Source organism: Metarhizium brunneum, chromosome 2, assembly GCF_013426205.1.
Source record: "Metarhizium brunneum chromosome 2, complete sequence".
NCBI classification, from domain to species: Eukaryota; Fungi; Ascomycota; class Sordariomycetes; order Hypocreales; family Clavicipitaceae; genus Metarhizium; species Metarhizium brunneum.
In genome coordinates, this window is record NC_089423.1 from 1,424,312 (window position 1) to 1,443,938 (window position 19,627).

General features: G+C 52.5%; 7 protein-coding genes across 7 annotated transcripts; 1 reads left to right on the forward strand and 6 right to left on the reverse strand.

The window, feature by feature from the left end:
* Window positions 1-288: 288 nt before the first annotated feature.
* ustO_0 (Pyridoxamine 5'-phosphate oxidase family protein ustO) lies at window positions 289-1,116 on the reverse strand (the record flags this gene model as incomplete). The annotated part of the gene is made up of 1 exon (XM_014687845.1): window positions 289-1,116. The coding sequence occupies one exon, from the start codon at window positions 1,114-1,116 to the stop codon at window positions 289-291; it is 828 nt and encodes a 275-aa protein (XP_014543331.1).
* Window positions 1,117-2,722: 1,606 nt separating this feature from the next.
* Window positions 2,723-3,724, reverse strand: G6M90_00g034050 (uncharacterized protein; the record flags this gene model as incomplete). Its single annotated transcript, XM_014687846.1, has 1 exon — window positions 2,723-3,724. One exon carries the CDS (start codon window positions 3,722-3,724, stop codon window positions 2,723-2,725), a length of 1,002 nt encoding a protein of 333 aa, XP_014543332.1.
* Window positions 3,725-7,442: 3,718 nt separating this feature from the next.
* Window positions 7,443-8,117, reverse strand: G6M90_00g034060 (uncharacterized protein; the record flags this gene model as incomplete). Its single annotated transcript, XM_014687847.1, has 1 exon — window positions 7,443-8,117. The coding sequence occupies one exon, from the start codon at window positions 8,115-8,117 to the stop codon at window positions 7,443-7,445; it is 675 nt and encodes a 224-aa protein (XP_014543333.1).
* Window positions 8,118-10,211: 2,094 nt separating this feature from the next.
* Window positions 10,212-11,225, reverse strand: G6M90_00g034070 (uncharacterized protein; the record flags this gene model as incomplete). Its single annotated transcript, XM_014687848.1, has 4 exons — window positions 10,212-10,478; window positions 10,536-10,791; window positions 10,864-11,020; window positions 11,084-11,225. The coding sequence occupies 4 exons, from the start codon at window positions 11,223-11,225 to the stop codon at window positions 10,212-10,214; spliced, it is 822 nt and encodes a 273-aa protein (XP_014543334.1).
* A 1,260-nt stretch (window positions 11,226-12,485) lies between these two features.
* On the reverse strand, window positions 12,486-13,475 carry G6M90_00g034080 (uncharacterized protein; the record flags this gene model as incomplete). Its single annotated transcript, XM_014687849.1, has 1 exon — window positions 12,486-13,475. The coding sequence occupies one exon, from the start codon at window positions 13,473-13,475 to the stop codon at window positions 12,486-12,488; it is 990 nt and encodes a 329-aa protein (XP_014543335.1).
* A 917-nt stretch (window positions 13,476-14,392) lies between these two features.
* Window positions 14,393-15,511, reverse strand: G6M90_00g034090 (uncharacterized protein; the record flags this gene model as incomplete). Its single annotated transcript, XM_014687850.1, has 2 exons — window positions 14,393-14,808; window positions 14,878-15,511. The coding sequence occupies 2 exons, from the start codon at window positions 15,509-15,511 to the stop codon at window positions 14,393-14,395; spliced, it is 1,050 nt and encodes a 349-aa protein (XP_014543336.1).
* A 1,763-nt stretch (window positions 15,512-17,274) lies between these two features.
* On the forward strand, window positions 17,275-19,389 carry HET-E1_4 (Vegetative incompatibility protein HET-E-1; the record flags this gene model as incomplete). Its single annotated transcript, XM_014687851.1, has 1 exon — window positions 17,275-19,389. One exon carries the CDS (start codon window positions 17,275-17,277, stop codon window positions 19,387-19,389), a length of 2,115 nt encoding a protein of 704 aa, XP_014543337.1.
* Between the last annotated feature and the right edge of the window lie 238 nt (window positions 19,390-19,627).

Genomic DNA, 19,627 nt, shown 5'->3' on the forward strand with positions numbered 1-19,627 from the left:
GACAAGAATTCATGTCTGCGGAAACACTGTAGAATCGACAAAGTCAAGCCGGCAGACAAGTCTGTGAGCGTGGCACAGGGACCACGGGCCAACGACGCAGGTCTATGCCGCCATGACGACGCACACCTACCCATCCGCCTGCGCCGAGACAATATCCAGCGACTGTCAGCATCTCATGAGAGGAAGCATTGCCTGTCGACCGTCCCGGGTGATCACACCCGAGGCAACTTGCCCAAGAGTTGCTCCTCGAAGCCAGCCCTCCCCCATGCTCGCCAATCTACACAGCCGTCAAAGACTCAAAGCCCTGACCCCCCCGACAAGCAGATACATCAAGACGGCAGCGACGAAGCCAACCGCCATGGCCTCCCAGTCCCTCGCAACTCCGGCAGCCCACGCCCTCGCATCCCTCACCCACAACACCTCCCCGGCATCCCTCCGACTAGCCCTCAGCCCCGGCAGGCCATCGATGCTGTCCACATTGTTCGCCTTCTGGTAGTCCCTCAAGGTGTTGCCCTCGGCCTGCTTGCCGGCCCAGTAGTCCATGGCCGGCCGCGCCTCAAAGACACACAGCTCGTCCAGCTTGGCCTCGTCGCCGCCCTCGGCGTTGTAGCCCTGCCGCAGCAGCTCGTCGGCCGAGGGGCCGCGATCCGCCCCCTCGCCAGGCTTGTACAGCCCCCTCTTGACCCGGGGCACGCCGAAGCCGCACGACGTCTGGACCTCCCAGATGTCGGCGACGATGACGGCACGGGCCCCGTCAAAGGCGGAGCGGCCGCCCCTGGCCACGGCGCGCACGAGGCCCTGGAAGTCACGGTGGTCGAACTCGACGACGCGGGCGGTGCAGAAGAGCCGCATGATGCGCGGCGCGTCGCCAAACGACATGAACATGAGGCACAGGCGGCCGTTCTCGTAGGCGTGCGCAATCGTCTCGCACCCGGACCCGGTGCGGTCGATGTAGGCGCAGCGCGTGGGCGACAGCACGGCAAAGTGCGTGTCCGTCATGCCCTTGGGCGACACGTTGATGTGCCGGGCGTGCTTGCCGGCCGAGCCGGTGAAGAAGACGGGCTGGCGCTGGGCCCAGGCTGCCAGGTCGGCGGACAGAGACGGGTAGAGCTTCATGGCGGCGGGAGTGGTGGTGTGTGGTGGTGTGGTGCGGCGGTGATGGTGATTGATGATGATGGTGCATGTGGTGGTGGTGAATCGTGACCAAGGCCGTGTGCGACGTTGGGGCGTGTGAAGTAGGGACTCGGGAGGGGTAGGTGGATGGGATGACGACGAGCACGAGCAGGTGACATGTCAAGGCACAGTACGGAAGTACGGAATGGCATTCTGAGTAATCGGTAACAATGGGTATTCGTTGTTGCAACAACGGCATTCCTCGCCTGCATTGGCTTGCGAGACAAAACCGTTACAAATCGACCAGCATTCATTCAAGCCCGGTACGACTACTACCTACATGTACGTAACATAGTAACTTCAAGACACTCCCCAAATAAAATTCAAGGCAAAAAGAAAACATCAAGGTATTTTGTCTAACGCCCAGGAAAAGGTTACATCTAAGATACAATACAACAACGCTGGCGGGAAAGGGGACACAAAAGAGGACCCAACAAGAATGAAACGAAAATACTGTACCAAAGCTGAATGATGCCTGCTAGGCACTCCATGTCGGCTTGATTTCCGTCCCGAGCGTCCATGTCGTTGAAGATATGTGCGCGGCGGTATCGGACCGGTTGACCAGACATTGTCGATGGCCAGCCCACGAGGTACATACTTTACCTTGAGTCTAAGTACTCAGACCTAGGTACTTGGAGGTATGCAGCGTCAGTGGGCTGAGTCATATCGACATGTATACTCCGTAAGTACTTAACATAGGGCGCTGTGTCGCCCGCCCTGGGTCCCCGGCAACGGACCGACCAGACTTGACCAGACCAGACCAGACCAGACCAGACGAGCTCATTCATGATGCATTCATTTGCCTGCCCGTCTTCACCCATCATCGCCCATGCTCGCAGCAGCAGGCACAAGCGGCTGCCCGGCAGCGATAGCCGACTCCAGGATGGGCAAACACATTTGCGCTTTGTAATGTGAGCTGCGCGCTGCAAGCCGTGAACCGTGCGCTGTGCGCTGTGCGCTTTCCAATGTGTTCCGAGACATGTGAGCTTGCAGAACAACGACAGGCACAACATTGCATGTCTGCATCTTCAGCTCGTGCCGGCACACAAAGCTTCATCCAGGCCCCCGTCCATGTCAGAGTCCCGCCCCCGCGATTCTGACATCAGAGTAGTACCAGCTACCCCACCTTCCCTTTTGTCCCGGTCCCGCCCCTCGAGCTCAAGTGTCATTTCATGTTTGGAACATGAGCTCAACAACCAAACTCCGTGACTGACTGGTGCACCGTTGATGGCAGTGCGGGGTCTGTCAATGTGAGAAAATGTGACACGACGTCGTCGTCCTGGCAAAGCTTTTGAGCTACCAAGACTTGTACCCCTTATGACAAAACGAGCCACAGCCGATGCATGGCTCTGCCACACCACGACAATTTTTTTTTTCTGGACTCGGCCAGACCAGACCCTTATTTTTTTTTTTTTTTTTTTTTTTTTTTTTGCACCCACACTCCCGCCAACACCCCTCCTCCCACCCCCCAAAAAATATTCCCGGGTCCGCAAGGCCTTCGGGATGGCGTGTGGCGTGCGATTTGATGCACATAACCCCTTCTTTCCAACTACCTGGTCACTGGGTACGGCTGGTACTTGCAACCAGTCTCATATTCACCATCTGCCCCGTATAGCGCTGCTGTGTCTGGATTGTACATGTGTGCGTGTGTGCGCGGTACCGTAGAGTATGGCACGCCGTTGAACGCTGGCAACATGGCTGGCACCAGGCCTGGCGGCATGCGGCTTGGGGGCACAACTGGCTGCTCCGGTCCGGGTCCTGGCCCCCAGGGCTCAATGAAGCTTGATCTGCGGGTCTTTACGGACGAAGACGCCGTTGATGACTTGTCTTCGAACCTTCCCTTGAGTCGTTCTTTTTCTGCCGCCTGGAACTCCATCTTCTGGTTCATGTACTCGCTGTACGCTCTGGGCTCTTGAGATTCCTTGGCCTCCCTGGACCCCTCTCGACTCCTGCCCTGGTAGCCACGATCCTCGTGATGGTCCTTTCCGCTTGGCCTGTAGGATGCCCTTGTTCGGTCTGGGAGTGCGCTTGATGCAGAATGAGAACCAGTAGAACCGGCGCCGCTAGAGGTGGCCTGCGTGTTGTACCGTTCTTCCAAATCTTGGTGTTGCCTTAAAATTTCTTCATACTTGGCTGCGAGATCAAGGTTCGCGCTCCGGTAATCCTCGAGGCTGTTGAGTAAAGAGGCGTTTTCTTTCTTAGCAATCTGCAGCTGCGACTTATACGAGTCCCTTTGCTGCTTCAACTCATCCCTTTGCTCCTTCAACTCGTCCTTCTGTTGCTGCGTCTCCAGCAGCTTTTTGCTAACCTGCTCTAGGCGTGTCTTGTATCGGTCGCATTCAGAGTTGATTTTGTTCAATTCGGTATTAAATGCGGTGTCGCGAGCAGTGTCGTCGTATTCGCGACCTGCGCGTGCAACATTATCATCAGTTGGCGAGAGCACGGAAACTTGGCGCCGTGCTGGAATCGGACCCGGCTGCACCCCAGCGCCACTCGTCGTCTGAGCCCGGCGACCAATATTGGCCGAGGCTCGTTGCGCAGACGATCGCATGAGGGCGCGGTTTCGAGCTTGTGCTTCGTCTGCCTGTAGGTACAGCACAAGAGGGAAAAAAAAAAAGAACCAGGCAAGTAATAAACCTTGCTCCACTAGGATGGGGCCGACCGTAGCAGATCAACCGCGAAGATAGTACCAGGCAAGTTGCAGACGTTGCCAGTAAATCACGCTCGATGGGAAGAAATTTCCTCACGATGTCTTCCTCCTTTGTGTGCTTTTATAATTTCTTTCTTTTTTCTTTTTTTCTCTCGTTTCGTTTTGTTTCGGCTCAAAAAGGCAAGTCGCTTGGCCAGTGCGGATTTTCGCCAGTGACAGTGACTAGGTCAGGGACCGGAGCAGCGGTAAAGGAGCTGACAAGGGTCTGGTACTGCGTAGGTGTGGTATGACGCCGTGTGTAAGTTAATCAGAAGAGCCACCGTTGGGTTAGGACCAGGGATGATCAAATTCAAAGATGGGAGCCCAACCGGTGACAACAAAGTTGGCAAACTTCTCCTGTCGGCCAGAGTGTATTGTAGAGGCCAGGCTTCGCAGGAAGAAGAGTGATTCAAAAAGGAGGACATGAAGTATATTTATTCCTCCGGCAGACTAGCAGGCAGCCTGTCAGATTGCTGTTCAAGGCTTGACTAGAGGTGGGCGGTGCGCGTCTTGGGGGAAGGGGGGCGCAAGTGGGATGGCAACAAATCTGCAGTCCCTTGACGTCTTTTGCTGGCAGCGTTTGCTGCCAGCATCTGTCGAAAGCCTCGGGGGGACAGGAGTGCAGTGGTGTGCCCGTTCATGCGCTGCCGCTTTGTTTCGCGTCGTTGGCATGGCACACCCGACATGATGAGCAGACCACTCCATCAAGGGCAATTTTGTCAAACCTTGCCGACCTGACTGTAGGGAGTACTCCGTACTTGGCCCAAACTTGCAGGGCCGTGATTTCAAAGCACAAGGATTTCGGCTGTGAGTGAGCTTGACGCCAAAGTAGAAGTACCTTTGAGAGCCAGGCTGGACGTCTGGATTATTGGACTTTTGGCCGGTCATGATAGACCAATACTCCCACTTACACTCAACCATGAGCCGGCCCCACCACCCTCTTGATTTTGTACACGCTACTCCGTATCTTGGCGTCCGAAAAAAAAGTCGAAAAAGGTGATACCAGCAGCACCCTCCGTCCGTCTGAACAGGACCATGGCCATGGCAACGACGCCCACCTTGACCCAATTGGAGATGAGTGGCTGAGTGTGGACAAAACAGTCGCCGCTTCCATTAGGTATGGTGGTTGGTTGCCTTGTCGCGATGCCCCTCGTCGACCCTCCTTGACAATGGCTCTCCCCCCCCATCATCTCGGTCACTGTCGACGGTTTGACTCTGATGTGCACCCTGATTGTCTACTACCCTGAAATCACCCCGGCCGGCGCTAAGGCGGGCCGCCAGGCAGTTTGCCCAAAGCCATTCCTGGGCAGCCTGCGTACCCACCACCTTCCCAGGCTTCGAGCCGTTGGACTCGGTTCTCGATGCATCCGAGTGTAGGGTTTGTCGGCTCGACTGTCTGCGATACACCACGGATGGTGTCGGGGGTGGATGTTTCGCCGTTGCAGCCTGGGGTCGCGCCCGCAACGGCCTGGGAAACAGCCCTCACTTGCAGCGGTGACTCACGTTTATCGTAATGGCCAGAAGCTGGCTCAAGCTCATGACAGATGTCTGCATTTGCCTTGCCCGTGGAAGAGAAGAGAAAGGGAAAACAATCCTTCTCTTGGCATCTATGTATCTAGCCCCGTGGGAAGCGGCGTGCGTCGGAATCCTGACTGGACGAGACCGTTCCATACCGGGGGCAGAGTCTGAAAAGGCGCACCGCTGGATGCTGATGGAAAGGCGTGGACAGATTTGGTGCGCAGATTCCCGTGGTGATGGAACGAGATCGCATTTGATTGCTGTCCATCACCCATCACCCTCGGCTCGTGGATGAATGTCCTGCCCGGGTTCGGGGCAAAGTCGTCGTGCATTTGCAAGGCGTGGAGCAGCGAACATGTTCACGGTAGTGACGCCAATCCTGCTGGACGTCATTTGGCGCATGCGTCGAACCACAGGCCGCTCGATAGGGCTGATTGGCGTTGGACACTGTCCTGCCTGTGAGTGTTGCAGCCTTGCGTGATGCCCTGTGATGTGCAGGACGACGGTGAAGACGATCGATTGCCTGACTGCAGGCTCTTCTTGGCCAGCCAGCTCCACCATCGATAGCGGGTTGGAGAGGCCCATGTCGCCAGGCTGCCATGCTGCCAAGTCGTTGGCCGCTCACTTTGGCTGTCAAGTGGGAAGGCCCTCCTGGCGCGCCTGCGGCGTCAGACGAGCGGGCCATCCCGTCCTTCCTTCCTCGTTTAGCCCGTGCGGACCGGGAGCTTCGTGGCCCCAGTCGGAGGCCGTTTGAATCCACGCCGGTTATTCCCTTTAGTCGACGATGCTGCATCGCGGCCGCTTTTCTCTTCTAAAAGAGTGTGTTGTTCCAAGAGCTATTGGGGAAAAAACATCAGCAAGTGCATACTCCCCTCACACGTTCCCAAGGCCACTTCATCCACCGCAGCACTCCACGTACGTACCTGCATACATCTCCGCAACCAGCCGAATCAATCAACGTCCAGCAATCACCATACTACAGCGACACTGTAGTATGAGTACATACGTGTACAGTACATTTCCTGCCACGCCAAAAGAAGCCCGACTCCATCCGTGGCGGACGCTCCAGGCGCTTCTTCTTCTTCTTCTTCGTCATTTACTTTTTTTCCCAACTCCCATCATCTGTAATCGTCACCAGCCGCGCGTCTGATGACCTCCCTGTGTGCGCCAAGGCTGTCGTTTCTCTTCCGGTCTGCCTGGGCGACATTTCTCTCCCCACCCACTTTTTGTCCAAAAATACTGGTGAATCAATCTTGACGCTGACGCAATATTACTTACTTTACCCAATAGGATAGGGGGTTTGTCATGTCTGATTTTGGCAGCTTGCTGACATTTGCCACTGCTCATGCAGGCCCCTGTGCTAAAGTGTCCACGAAAGGATCCTGCAGCAGAATCTTGGTGGTGGTCGCATTTACATGGTGGCCATTTTGGGATGTTGCGTAGGCTCCGCTCCCAAGGTGCAGGGTTTTAAGTTTTGACTGTCGTTTTAGGTCAGGCGCTGGAGTCTGTTGGTTTTTACACTTTGCAATGCTCTTTGTTCGTTTTTGTTTTATATGTAAACACCTCTTTTGGAAGTGGTGCAGACGACCCACATTCATTGATGCCTGGCAGAACCAAAAAAAGACACAATGGGCCGTTGGGGAACGTCACAAGACCACAGGGAGTGCGCAGCGACAGGTGACAGTTTACAAAGTGTATTTAGTAAATGGTTGGTCTAACTAAGAAAGAAAATCTAATGTTATCAAGAAGGAGTGCATGTGGGTCTTGAAGCCCAAAGTTGTACGAGCGTATCGCTCAAGGGTATTGGAGATTGAACTACTGTAAGTCAATGAAGACAAAAGAAAAGAGTCCATCCTTGCCGTGTATCCGTGGAAAGTTTATCAGAATTACAACTTAGGAGAATGTCAGCACAAAGCCAAATTGTCTCGGTTGAACAAATACCAACCCAAAGCCTCATTTGAGTTGTTGTGTGTCAAGTAGCAGCGTAACAAATCATTGAAAGAGTTTGAAACGCAGGAGACGGAGGGGAGAGAGAGATGGAAACATGGAATGTACAGCTGGATCAAATTATCCGCCTACGTTTCAAAATCTCTTCGTATGCCCTCATTTTCTCCGTTCTGATATCCAAAGTAATGCAGATGTCGTCATGGTTGCGTTTGGTATCCTCGTACATGTCTCTCCAGTATCGGCACTCCTTCCGCCAATATTCTACTTCCCGAATGAGGTCTGATACTCGTCGCCCGCAGCTGGACCCGACTTCGTCCTGCAAGTGCTTGACCTTGTCCTTGAGACGGTGGTTTTCGTCCTTGGCATCCCTCTTTTCCCTCTCCAGTTTATCAATAGTCTGTCTTAGACTCTCTGCGTCTCGACAGTGCTTTCCTTCGTTACGGCTTGCATTGTCTAGAGACTTTCGAAGGGCCGCGTTGTCTAAACCGAGAGTTTTGATCTGATTCTGCAGCTGTGGCACGACGACCTGGCGGAGGTGATGTGCATCCCCTTGCACGGCCGTTAGACTGGCTTTCAGAGAACTAACCTGTGCAGCCAGGCTCCTATTGGTGTCTTCGAGGCATCGCTCCCGCTCCTTTATACTGTCCCACTCCTCAACACTGACTTTGTAGTAGTCGTGCTCTACATGGTGGTGGTGGTGGTGGTGGTGGCCATGGGAACGGGAGCGTTTGATGGATACAAATTGCTGTTTGCCACTTGCCGTTGTTTCGAGGTAGATACGTCGAGACATTCGGGTGTCGGCTTCAACTTTGCGTTTCGGTTGACTTTGTTCGGCACCCACCTCGACGGCGGTTGCTTGTTTGAGTGTGCGATTTTGCTATCCCGTCTTTGACCAAGACAAGACGGGACGCTTCGGCGAGCTTCAAAACGATGCAATGTAAAACACAAGCTTGAATGACAATGATGGTTCTTGACAAGAAAGAATCTCAAAGGAAACTGAATGAAAGGCAGGATAATGCCGTCTTAATGTATGATGCGCGGACTGAAAGCTAAACTCTGGCAGGTTTCTCGATGTTGTCTTTGAAGCGAATGCTAAAGAGATTGAGCTGGAGTGCACAAGAGAGAGGCACTCGGCCACAACAGGTGATCAAAGGAATAAAGAATGATATATATCTAATGAGAGGCCAACGGTCACGACAAAGACCACGCTCAAGTGTATCAGGCATGGGTCATCCTTTTGTAAGAGATATTTTGGCCCCCTCGCCTATCCCTACCTACAACTTCTTTCATACGACGGCCACATGCAGAATTCAAAGAAGACAAAGTGTGCCACGCGATCGTAGCATATGGCCGCAAATATGGCCTGCGCGGAAAGTCCTAGTGGTGCTGCATCTGTGGCTGAGGCGTCGCGGCTGGACCTGAAGCTCAGGGTGAGCGAAGACGTTTGCACGGGAGTGACGGGATGTGGTAAAGTTGAGGCGTCCGGCCCGTCCACATGCAAGAGCAGCTCAAACCACCCCCCGGCAGGTTGCCATCCAAGTAGGCGTCTCGAGTGCTTACTATGGCTGTTATTATTATTATCTCTTGGAGCCTGCAAGATATAGGTAGACCGTGAAAGAATGTGTGCGCGGGGGGGACATAGTGAGCGAGAGCACGAGGATCTGGTACACGGGCACCCATGTCTCATCTCGATCATATGCCTTTGACCGGAGGCCGCCTTTGTGTGTTTGGGCGAACGAGCCCCCAAGTGTCTAACAAAGTGGTGGCTGAGAATTCAGGGTCTGCATTCGCCATAGGCCAGCAAAATAGGCCTCCTCATGCCAATGTGGAAAGGGTTCAAATGTTCGAAAGGCTCTGCCATATTTCATGGTGCCAGGTGAGCCATCCGACGGCTCTCAACTGTTCGCGCTGCAGCGGCTGCAACAATGTCGTCAGTAGAAGAATGCAAGGGCGATGCAGGGACAATGCACGATACCCGTCTGCACACTGGCTAGCAACGTCGTGGCCATCGCCGACTGGATGGCGTTGGGCGAGGTCAGGAAAGGTGAGGCATGCGGCCGAATGGCATCTGATTTTGGATTGAGCCTTGTGGCAGGGTCAGTTGACAGGAGGACACCGAACCGGTTCGCACAGTGTGACCCCAGGTGCCATGTGCTTTGCCCTACAACCACGTGCACACTCCATAACCCCCAGGCTCTAGGCTGCAGCCCTACAGTGTGAGGAAGATTGCCACCACTTGAGCCTCTGGCCAGGGAGTGATGAATACGGTTGTCTGGGGTTTGCCTCCGTTCAATATTCCGAAAAAAAATCCACTTCTGGCCTTTTTGCCTTGCGCCAAAGTCGAAAAAGGTTTCGCGTTTTTTTGCCTTTCAGTCCGTCCGACTCATGACATGGACGGAGCCCATCGCTTGCGCACCGTTCGCTTGGTGCGAACTTCGTTATGAGATAAGTCGCGTCAACGACGGGCCCTGAATGTGAAACGGCGAGAGCGTCCGATTGTCCCAAGACTTTTGTTTTACAACGGGGTTTCTATTTAAATGCAAAAAAAGAGATCAGGGCCATCGGTTGTCGCGCATTGTTCCAAGTGGCACGGCCTTAGCCTTTGTTATGTGGCGTTTGACGATGCGCTTTATGCTGCTCCTGCATCAAACACCAACAAAGGTCAACGGTACATATGTCTCAGGATTATTTCGTCAAAATAGGCGAGCAGCTGGACATAAATGGCCAGATTACCCCAGACGGGACGCGAAATTGAATCAGACACTGTTCAATGCTTTCTCTATAAATACTTCTTCACAAGTACTACCGTACCGTACCGTACCGTACCGTACCAACCAACACGCAACCAGCATATTATGTTTGCAATCTCATCACCAATCCTATCTCATGGTTTTGGGACTGGCCCCGCATCTCTGCTTCCACCCAGCCCACGATCCGGTGCAATTGAGAAGCCAGACCACAGGTAGATGAGGAGCGCGATGTATTCCATGACCAACGCCATCAAGGCAAACAAGACGGTCGAAGAAGCGGCGGGGTAGCCAAACACGGGATTCCAAAGAGTCTCCGTCTCTTGAGCGTGGGCAGACTCGATGAGACCATAGACGGTACGCACCATGATGAAGGGGCTGGCGAGAAGGGCACCGCGAAGAACCTGCGAAAAGGATTAGCCAAGGTGCGCGGTGTGGTCTCTGTGGCAGTACTTTCGTACCTGATGCCCGCTTGGTCGAAGGCTAGATTTACGAGCATGATAGTAGACCTGCATCAGGGTGAGGGCCACCAGCTCAGCGGCGAAAACGATGTAGCCGGCGAGTACGAGATTGTGCCCGGTGTGGACGAGATCTGGATCAGGTTGTGAACCGATGCCACCGCCCGCACCAAGGAGTGCGATGGCGGCGACAAAGGTGAGTCGAAGGCCGACCGTGATGCGGTGCGTAAACGGGCCATCTCCAAAGTTATCCATCAGGCTGTGCGAATGGGGACATTAGCCTGCTGACTTGCTTGGATCAAAGAGTCGAAGTGTTAAGCAGTAAGCATACATGATTCTTGTGAGACCTAGGTCTGCAACTATTAGAGGAATTACGCCAACATTGAGCAGAATGGTGGCTGCGACTGCAAGACCAATATCTGGTTCGCCGTTGTGTTGTTCCATGTTCGCCACCATGGCTATAATGACAGGACCGCCCGCGAGTCGCACTTTGAAGTGTCGTTAGTTCCAATTCTGGTTGTCAGCTCTTGGTGCATGGAGTTCGAGCCTACTGAGAGTAAAAGGAATAAGAGGCCACCAGGCCATTCGTGGTCGGATTTTGCCATTTCGGATCATCAACCAGATGGTCAAGGGGAGCATTGGCAAATAAAAGACTGCTTGAGCAATGCCCAGCGAAAGATGCGGATTGACCATTCTCGCGTTGCAAAGTTCGTTATAGCCAAACCAATGGTCGTTGGGGTTTGTATCTAGAAGGTTGGAAAGCTTCTTTTTTTTGGGTTCACTTCTCAAGATCTCATACAAAGTCCATCCAGGAGGGTTTGCTTTTATACCGAGATTCGAATTCTATTCTACAGGTCATAAATTCATAATCCGGAGAGAGTCACATTATAGATATATAAGTCGGGTCCGTCAGTCCGTCGTTAACAGCCACCACTTGCCACTTACTTCCATATCCCGGCCAAAACTCAGTCCCAATTCAGAAAGTTGTACCGAGCTGACACATTGTTAGTGTGTCAATCAATATGTCACCACGTGTCAGCTCGTTGCCGTGAGCCGAGTAGACGAATCACAGAGGCAGAATAGATCCAATCATTTCGTTGTATAATGCCCAGAATGTACAAGCGTCCTTTCTGCTCTTTCAGGTGGTTTTTAATTGCACACACTGACACAGACGCTGGGCCCGTCGACTAAACCCCTTCAGGATTTATACCGCGAGAGTTTCTGGTGCGATCTGAACTGCTGCGTTTCTTCACTCGCAAACTTGGGGCGGGCGACTGCATATGCACGTAGCAAGTCAAACTTACTCGTCGCCTCGACAAGCCACGGATTGATACGTGGCTCATCATGCAAGAGAAATACGTCAATATGCGCGAGGGGCACGCTATGCGCAGAGCCACGGACATGGAGGAATTGGGTGTGCCAAACGATTGGGTAAGTAAGACACTGCAGTAACAATTGGAGGCTATTGACTCTAAGAAACATCTCTTCCAGGCCCGTACATATGTGCAGATGAGCTGTTTCTGATCTGCTGCTAAGATTCCTCGGTCTCTCCTGCAATGGTGAAACGCCATCACGAACCGGCGTCCTTGGTGATAGGCTTCCTTTCATAGTCGGTTATATCTGCACCGGCGACATGCCAGAAGTCGACAATCGCGGCATTCATATATAAACTCCGGCATACAATCAAAACACTCCTCGCACTGAAAAAATCCCCTGCGAGACTTCCAGCGATGATTCCAGCAGTCATGGTTTACGACCAGATTATTCCGTTCTCGTTCCACAAGGGCAGCACGGTTAACCCCCTCGATATGAATCAGATCCGCATCACGGTCAACGATGGCATTGGCTCGATCGACCAATCTATTTTCATCCCACTGGTCACAGCTGCAGTTCTTCCACTTCACTCCGCAAACATAGCAAAATTGAGCACCACATCGACAAGCTGGAGTAGTGTTAGTCGGTCTTGACAAATGACGGATCTCGGCGAATAGGCTCACTTATATGGTTGCAGCCAACTTCCAGGTCGACCATTCTGCGGCATGAGTAACATCTCTGCCAGCCTTTCTGCGCCGCTACATTGAGCAGGTCCACCGTCGCCACGTCTTCGGGACAGTCCCCGTCATGAGATGAGCCCTTGCAGATAGTGCAAGTCTTACTTTGGCACTTGACGCAAGTTGCAATTTCTCCCCGGATAAATGGCGTCGGGATAAATGTAGAACAGGTAGCTCTGTGGCAATACGTTCTGTTCTTGGTGGAATACTCCAGCTCCTTGGCTCGATACTGTCCCGCTAATCTTGCTGGGATGAAAATCTGATTAAGGCCGAGAGGAATGGGCTGACTGCAACATCGGGGAGGGAATAGGGACTCGTCGTTCATTGCCGACTGGAACAAATCGGCTATGCACGCACGACAGTATTCATGTGTGCACGGGCATCGTACCGTCTCAAAGTATGGAACATCCGACATGCAAGCCACGCAACGTCGTTTCTCGATAGCCGCTGTCGAAGTGCTAGGCCGGGCTGCCTGTTTGGATGAGGATGCTGCAGCGGTTCCGGAATGGTCATCTTCGCCGACATACAAAGCCACAAGCTTCTTGACCATATCGTCCTCAATAGCTGTGTCAGGGTCTGCGGTTCCCGCCCCCTGCGTCGAAGCTTCGCCATTGATTGCAAGCTCGCGGTCGCGTACGGCCTGCTGCTCCTCCTCGATAAGGCTCTGGATGGCCTCTCCATCTGTCAGGACGGCATGAGCAAGACTGCGACTCATGGCTTGGTCTACATGGAACGAGGCGAGGGACTCGAGCTCGAGCTTGAACAGCTCAGCTGCCAGCTCTCCATCGGGCGTCTCTCCTACCCTATGCTTTCCCTTGATTAAGTTCTGGGCATCTTGTAGTTGAAGCTCAATTATTAAATCAAGGCTTGCTTGGTCAAAGGAGTCAACCATGGTGGTCAGTATCTGTGAGTCGGTCCGGATTCACCGTCTGTCGTTTGATACTTGCTTGCCCTTAGCATGAAATTGGAGGCGGGAAATGTTAAAACTTATAAGGCGTGGAGTCACGCGATCCAGCCTCACTCCTTCAACGCAGCCGAGATTGAGGCCCCTTTAAAGCGGGCTACGTAGATGGCTTCGTTAGTTAGAACTGAGCATCATCAATCCTCTCCCAACAGGAAACAAGATTCGGTGAGAAGAGGGGTTTGGGGGCGGGGGCTTGTTGATGGTAGGACAACATTGAAGCAAATTAAATACATGCCCCACCCCCAAATGTTCCAGACCGTGAAACAGAGGAATCACCAGACGCCAATTACAAGTCTTTGAAACGACTTTTGGATCGAGATTGTCACGTCTGCAACAGACCGTCCGATAATAAGAGGGGATAGACGACGCCAAATTTGATAGCATGGCTTGATTCGTCTGGCCAAGTTGCGGCACCAGCCACTTGGAACACATTGACGCGTGAACGGTTCATTTTCTTCAGCAACTTGAGTGTTTCAATGCTCTGTACATCTCACAGCAGATATCTGAGGTCGCGGCGACGGGCAAAATTTCAAACCAGTAGGTCAACCTGAAGATGAAGAGAGATCAGACGGCTTCGGTACAATTTCATGATGCCATTCTTGGAACAAGGCTACGAACTATGTCGCATGTTTGACACTGGCGCCACGACACGCGAGAACCACGGATATGGCCTGACAATCGAGGACAAACTGTGCCAGAGGATGAATCCTTCGCTCCGTCAACACAGCCTGATATAGGCGCGGTACGTCATATCCGAACGACAATGCCGAATTGTTAAGCTACATGCTCTTCCTGACGGGTTCACTGATATCCTTCCTCAACATGGCCTAAGTATGAATATTGTACTACTTTTCCAAGGGAGAGCTGGGCTGTTGCTGTGTGAGGTCACTGATCTGCTGTTCAAGTCTCTTGTCCTCGCACTCTATCTCATGTACTCGTTGCAGGTACCGCCGCTCCTCTGCCAATATTATACGCCTCTTCTGGAGCTCCCCAAGTACGGGAGTATCTTGATCTCCATTTTCTTGCGCTGCTGTCCGCATATCACTTAGAGTCCGACTCTTCATTCCGTCTGCTCGTGTGGGACCTCGAGGTGAGCCAGGAGGAGCTGCATTGGACACGATTTGGCCTGCCTCTAGTGCTGAGCTCCCCGGCACCATTCGGAGGGGAGTTGAATCTATTTCGTAAACTTGTTTACTCAACCCAGCAGGCGTGGGTTGCTGTGGCACGTATATATCCATCTCATGGGCCATCTCTGTCGAACCTAATCCAAACTATATTAGATGTTTCTCGTCCGGGCGGTGCACAAGAAATGCGTGAGAGAAGAGCATACCTAATAGCTCATTATGCCCAGACCGTGTAGGATGGCCATCTTTCTCTTCCTCCGACGGTCCATTACGGACTTGGCCTGAAGATGCGCGGCGTCGGTGGCGTCGACGATAGCACCAGAATGCTCCCGCGAGAGAGCCGAGGGCTGCTACAACGGCAGAAGTGATGGCTAACACGAGACCTGTGGAAAGCCCTGAGCTTCCAGAGGCTGTCGATATTGCAGTTGAACTCTCGCTTGGCGTGCTCGACGGAGTGCTTGTCGAACTGCTGGATGGGACCGGCTGTGGTGTCTGTGTTGCTTGCCGCCAGCTTGCAGATTCTGGCTCGTCAAAGGTGGCCTCGGAAAACGATGCGGGATGTACATTCTGGCAGCGCCAGTCAATAATAGACTGGGCCCTGAGGAGGTCGGCGGCAGAGCATGCGCTTTGGTTAGCACACTGAGCAACGGGGTCGACGAGTTTGGACTTGGTGCGAGGCCGGCAGAGACAAAAGGCAATATCCTTATCATTCCCCGTGCACCCAACGTTTGGCAGTGCCTTTTGGATACAAGACCGGGCACAGGGAGCCATCTGGAAGTGGCTTTGCACCAAGGCGATGCCAGCCGCCACCGCGGCCACGACCACGGATACGGCTTTCATGCTGAAACTAGTGGGAAGATGGGAAGTTGCCAAAACTCGTGAAAATGAGGGATAGGGGGATTTGGGTAGACATAACGCTTTGCGGGTTTGTGGGTGGCACTTGGAGGATAGGAGTGAAACAAAGGCTGATGGTGACTTGGACGAAATGACTGGTCAAGGGAAAACAACAGTCGTATCGCAATGTAGAGCGCCGCAATGTTGTAGGCTACAGAACATACAAGACCTACAGGACCTGCCTGACCTGTGCGCATCTTCGGCCTTGTCACAAGAGCCTAATTGGACAACTCCCGAGCGATTGGCTTCGGTTGACGCCTCGTGTAAGCAAAATGTTCCAGAAGTAAGCGGGTGTTGGTATTGCTGTCTTCAGCCGACAGGAACCAATCTTAATTCCCGATACTACTATCTGCGGGACGTGGAAAGGGCCGTATGTTGGGGTCTTGGTGCCCTGTGCTGCACTCTCCCCGTCCTTGTGCCTATCTTTAATTGCGTTGGCTGTGCCTTGACGTTGGGTTGTGAGACCGGGCCATACGGATAAACGACAAGCTCGGAAACTGAGACACGTTATTATTATTTTTTATACAACGCTGCACAATACTACTAAGTACTCCGTACCTTGCTCTATGAATCTGCCGCAAAAGTAATCAAGGAAAAAGAGCCTAGAGAAAATTAGGGGTCAAGCCCCTGCTGGACAGGCTTATTTGATATTGTTGATGAGAAGATATAGGAAGCTCACGGTATAGAAGATTGATTGTCCAACCTGAAGCAACCAGCAAACAATGCATTTACCAGGCAACATCGCAAAGGCATGTCGTCAAGTGTGATGGGAATACTCTTGAAGAAATTAGCCCTGAATCATACATCCGGAGTATGGGGTGTTTTGACGCCTGAATGGAATCCCGAGATCAAGTCCAGATAATGTTGATAAGGTACAGTGGTGTACGGAGTACGTAGTACTGTAGGGCTGGGGTACGGATGACAGGGGGCAAATTGACGTTTTGGTGGGAGATGGTCAAGCCGTACCTTCCAAAAAGGGAGAGACCCCTGCGGAGTACAATTCGCTTCACGCCACCCAGGCTGCAGAAAACCAGAACCTCTCTTGCAATAAAATTCTGTTCTACGAATCCTTACTTTTGCGGCGGAGGGCTGCAGCTGTTGAGTATTCTGAAATTGACCAAGTCATTGCGCAGGAGAAACATGCCAAGGATCCCACAGTGCAACGTTTGGTTCTCTTGAGCTTTGCAAGTCTGGAGTTTTCGCTCCGAAGTTGTCAATGTGTCACTATAAGGAGGCCAAGATCTTGAGCATCCTGATGGCACCACAGTCAATCGCGGCCTTTCTGTCATGGCTAAATAGAAGAAGTCGAGAATAAGAGCTGGAGTATGTCATCGTATACCCAAGTACTCGGTGACAGGCTGGCGCACGGTTGACTCAATGCTGAACGATGAGGTCTCCCATCTGATGATGAAACCTCGTACCACATCGGCGGGCTCATCACTGTCCTGACCAACCGTACGTACAAGCCTCGCCTGTTGTTCTCAACACATCAATGCGTGCAGCTGTGCTGCTTGTTATCTGATCATGTGGCTAATCAGCTGGCCCAGTAGCCTTAGGTGGCGGCTCCAGATACAGCTCAGCTCAGCTCAGCCCAATAATTTTACTGCATGCTCGAAACCGTCATATAAGAATACACCGTGGGAGACAGGAGGTCCCCGAAATATTATCTCACCAAGCTGCAAATCAAGGTCAAAGTGCAATCGCGAGATATGCGTCTCCTAAATGTTGACAGCCTCCAGCTCAAATATTTCGTCGGCGAGCCTGGTCATGGCGTGCCCGGTTATGCTATTCTTTCCCACGTCTGGGGCGACGACGAGATTTCCTTCCAAGAAATGACCGAAAACGTATACCCCTCGACGCCAGCTTCGCGGAAAGGGCTTCAGAAAATCCTTGGCTTTTGCGACAAGGCGAAATCTGACGGCCACAGTTGGGTATGGATCGATACCTGTTGCATCGACAAGTCTTCCAGCGCAGAGCTTTCCGAGGCCATCAACTCCATGTTCAACTGGTACAGAAACGCTGCGGCTTGCTACGCTTACTTGTTCGATGTCACAAGCGACGAGGACCCGGCAGGACCACAGTCTGCGTTCCGGTCGAGCAAGTGGTTTACGCGCGGTTGGACACTCCAGGAGTTGCTCGCACCTTTCGAGGTAGCATTTCTCGCGATGGACTGGCGTGAACTTGGTGCAAAGTCTGATTTGGCCCGCATCATTGCAGAAATTACTCGAATTGATCAACAGGTACTGTCGACCTGTGTTTGGGATGACGTTAGTATAGCAGCCATCATGTCTTGGGCTGCAAACAGACGTACAACAAGGGTGGAGGATGAGGCATACTGTCTGACGGGGTTATTCAACGTGAATATGCCTCTCATTTACGGCGAGGGACGAAACGCCTTTTATAATCTGCAATTGGAAATTATCAAGTCTTCGGATGATCAGTCAATTTTTGCCTGGACGTGTGAGCCTGAGGGGCCATCTACATTGTCTCTTTACGAACAAGACGCGAGGCCACTCGGAATGTTGGCAACGTCTCCCCGAGCTTTTGCCAAGTGTTCCGCCATTGTAGACACGTACCTTCATACGGATCACGATATATCGTTCGATATCGAAAAACAGTTCGTTCGATTGGTTGCGGCAACCATGCAATTGTGTCGGGAGGTGAAAGTGGAAAGCGAAAAGCAACTTATACCCGTCTCTTTCGTTGTTCCTACAGCAGCCCATTCAGACCCAGATGGCGCGGTGATTTCCATGGCAGACGTTATCAAGTCCTGGCCACGGCAGATTCCTTGGGGCCATGTCCACATAGCTGTTCTCCGATGCACAGATGACGAAGGTCACATTGTCATTTTGATGGAGAAGAAATCTGACGGCAAATACGAGAGGATTGGCAGCCACCATTTCCCATGGCTCAGAGCTCTTGTCACTGAGAATAAAAAGTCGAATCAGACCATGCATATCCGTGCTCGAGCAAAACAACATGTATCAAAGGGTAACAGAGACAGCCTCCGGGGTTCTCACTATGGCGGCAATGGAGCAGTTGTCAAAACCATCCCCGGCTCGGGGTATATGATTTCACATAGCCGACCTGCCAATTTTACGCCTGTCCAAGGAAAGATAATGTCATATGTGGATATGAACCTTGTTGGTTCTAGTATAAAGAAGGCGATTGGGGTGGTCACTCCACTTGTGCTCTTCTTTCGACATGCCCGATCGGCCGAGCATTCTTCTTTTGCAATTCGTTTTGACCGTGTAGGGCCATATGGAAGCTACCTTTATAAGATCAGCTTTCGCGTTGGAGTGACTGTGTGGGAAGATGACGGCAGTGACAAGCAAAACCCCCAGAATGACAAGAACGGAGAGACCGCCCAGTCACCTATGTTCCCACCAGACTCTCCGCAAGTCAGCTTCCCGATATCGAGTGACTGTGTCCTTAGGCTTCGTTATCGAAGGACAGCTCCCATGTTTGAGGACTTTGTCAATGTGTCCATCGAAACTCCACTCCCCTGGCAGCCCGTTCTGGAAGATCCCCTGGCAGCCTGGGCTGTTTTCTTTGCTCATAATTTCGGGAGAAACGCCGAGAACTTGGCGCAGTTTGCTCCGCAGGACAGGGTGACCCGGACCAAAACGTTGTGCCACCTGGAAGATCAACAAGATCAGATACATACTAGTACTACCAGAGCAGGCTTGTCGGAGCCAAAGAGATCAATGAGCAAGTCGCCGCCACTAGCGGCATCGTTACCGGGCTCAGCAGATGTCAAATCGGACTTGAGGGGGGCCACGCTGTCTGCAGACTGTGCGGTTTCGGATACATTGCCTGCATAGCCAATACAGCTCGAGTACTAGTTATTCTGATGACAAATCGTCGGGATGCGGTGTATCATTTCCGAGCAACATACTACTACTTTGCATTCCCTGCGGTTGCGGCGATATGGAGGACTTGCAAAGACGGCCTGTCACGGAAGGGCGCGAGAGAGCTTAAAGCTGAAATCCTTGTGTTGCACCAAGCCAGAGCAAAATGCCACGGGTTATTGTTCAGCACCGTTCTGGAACAGGATGCCCG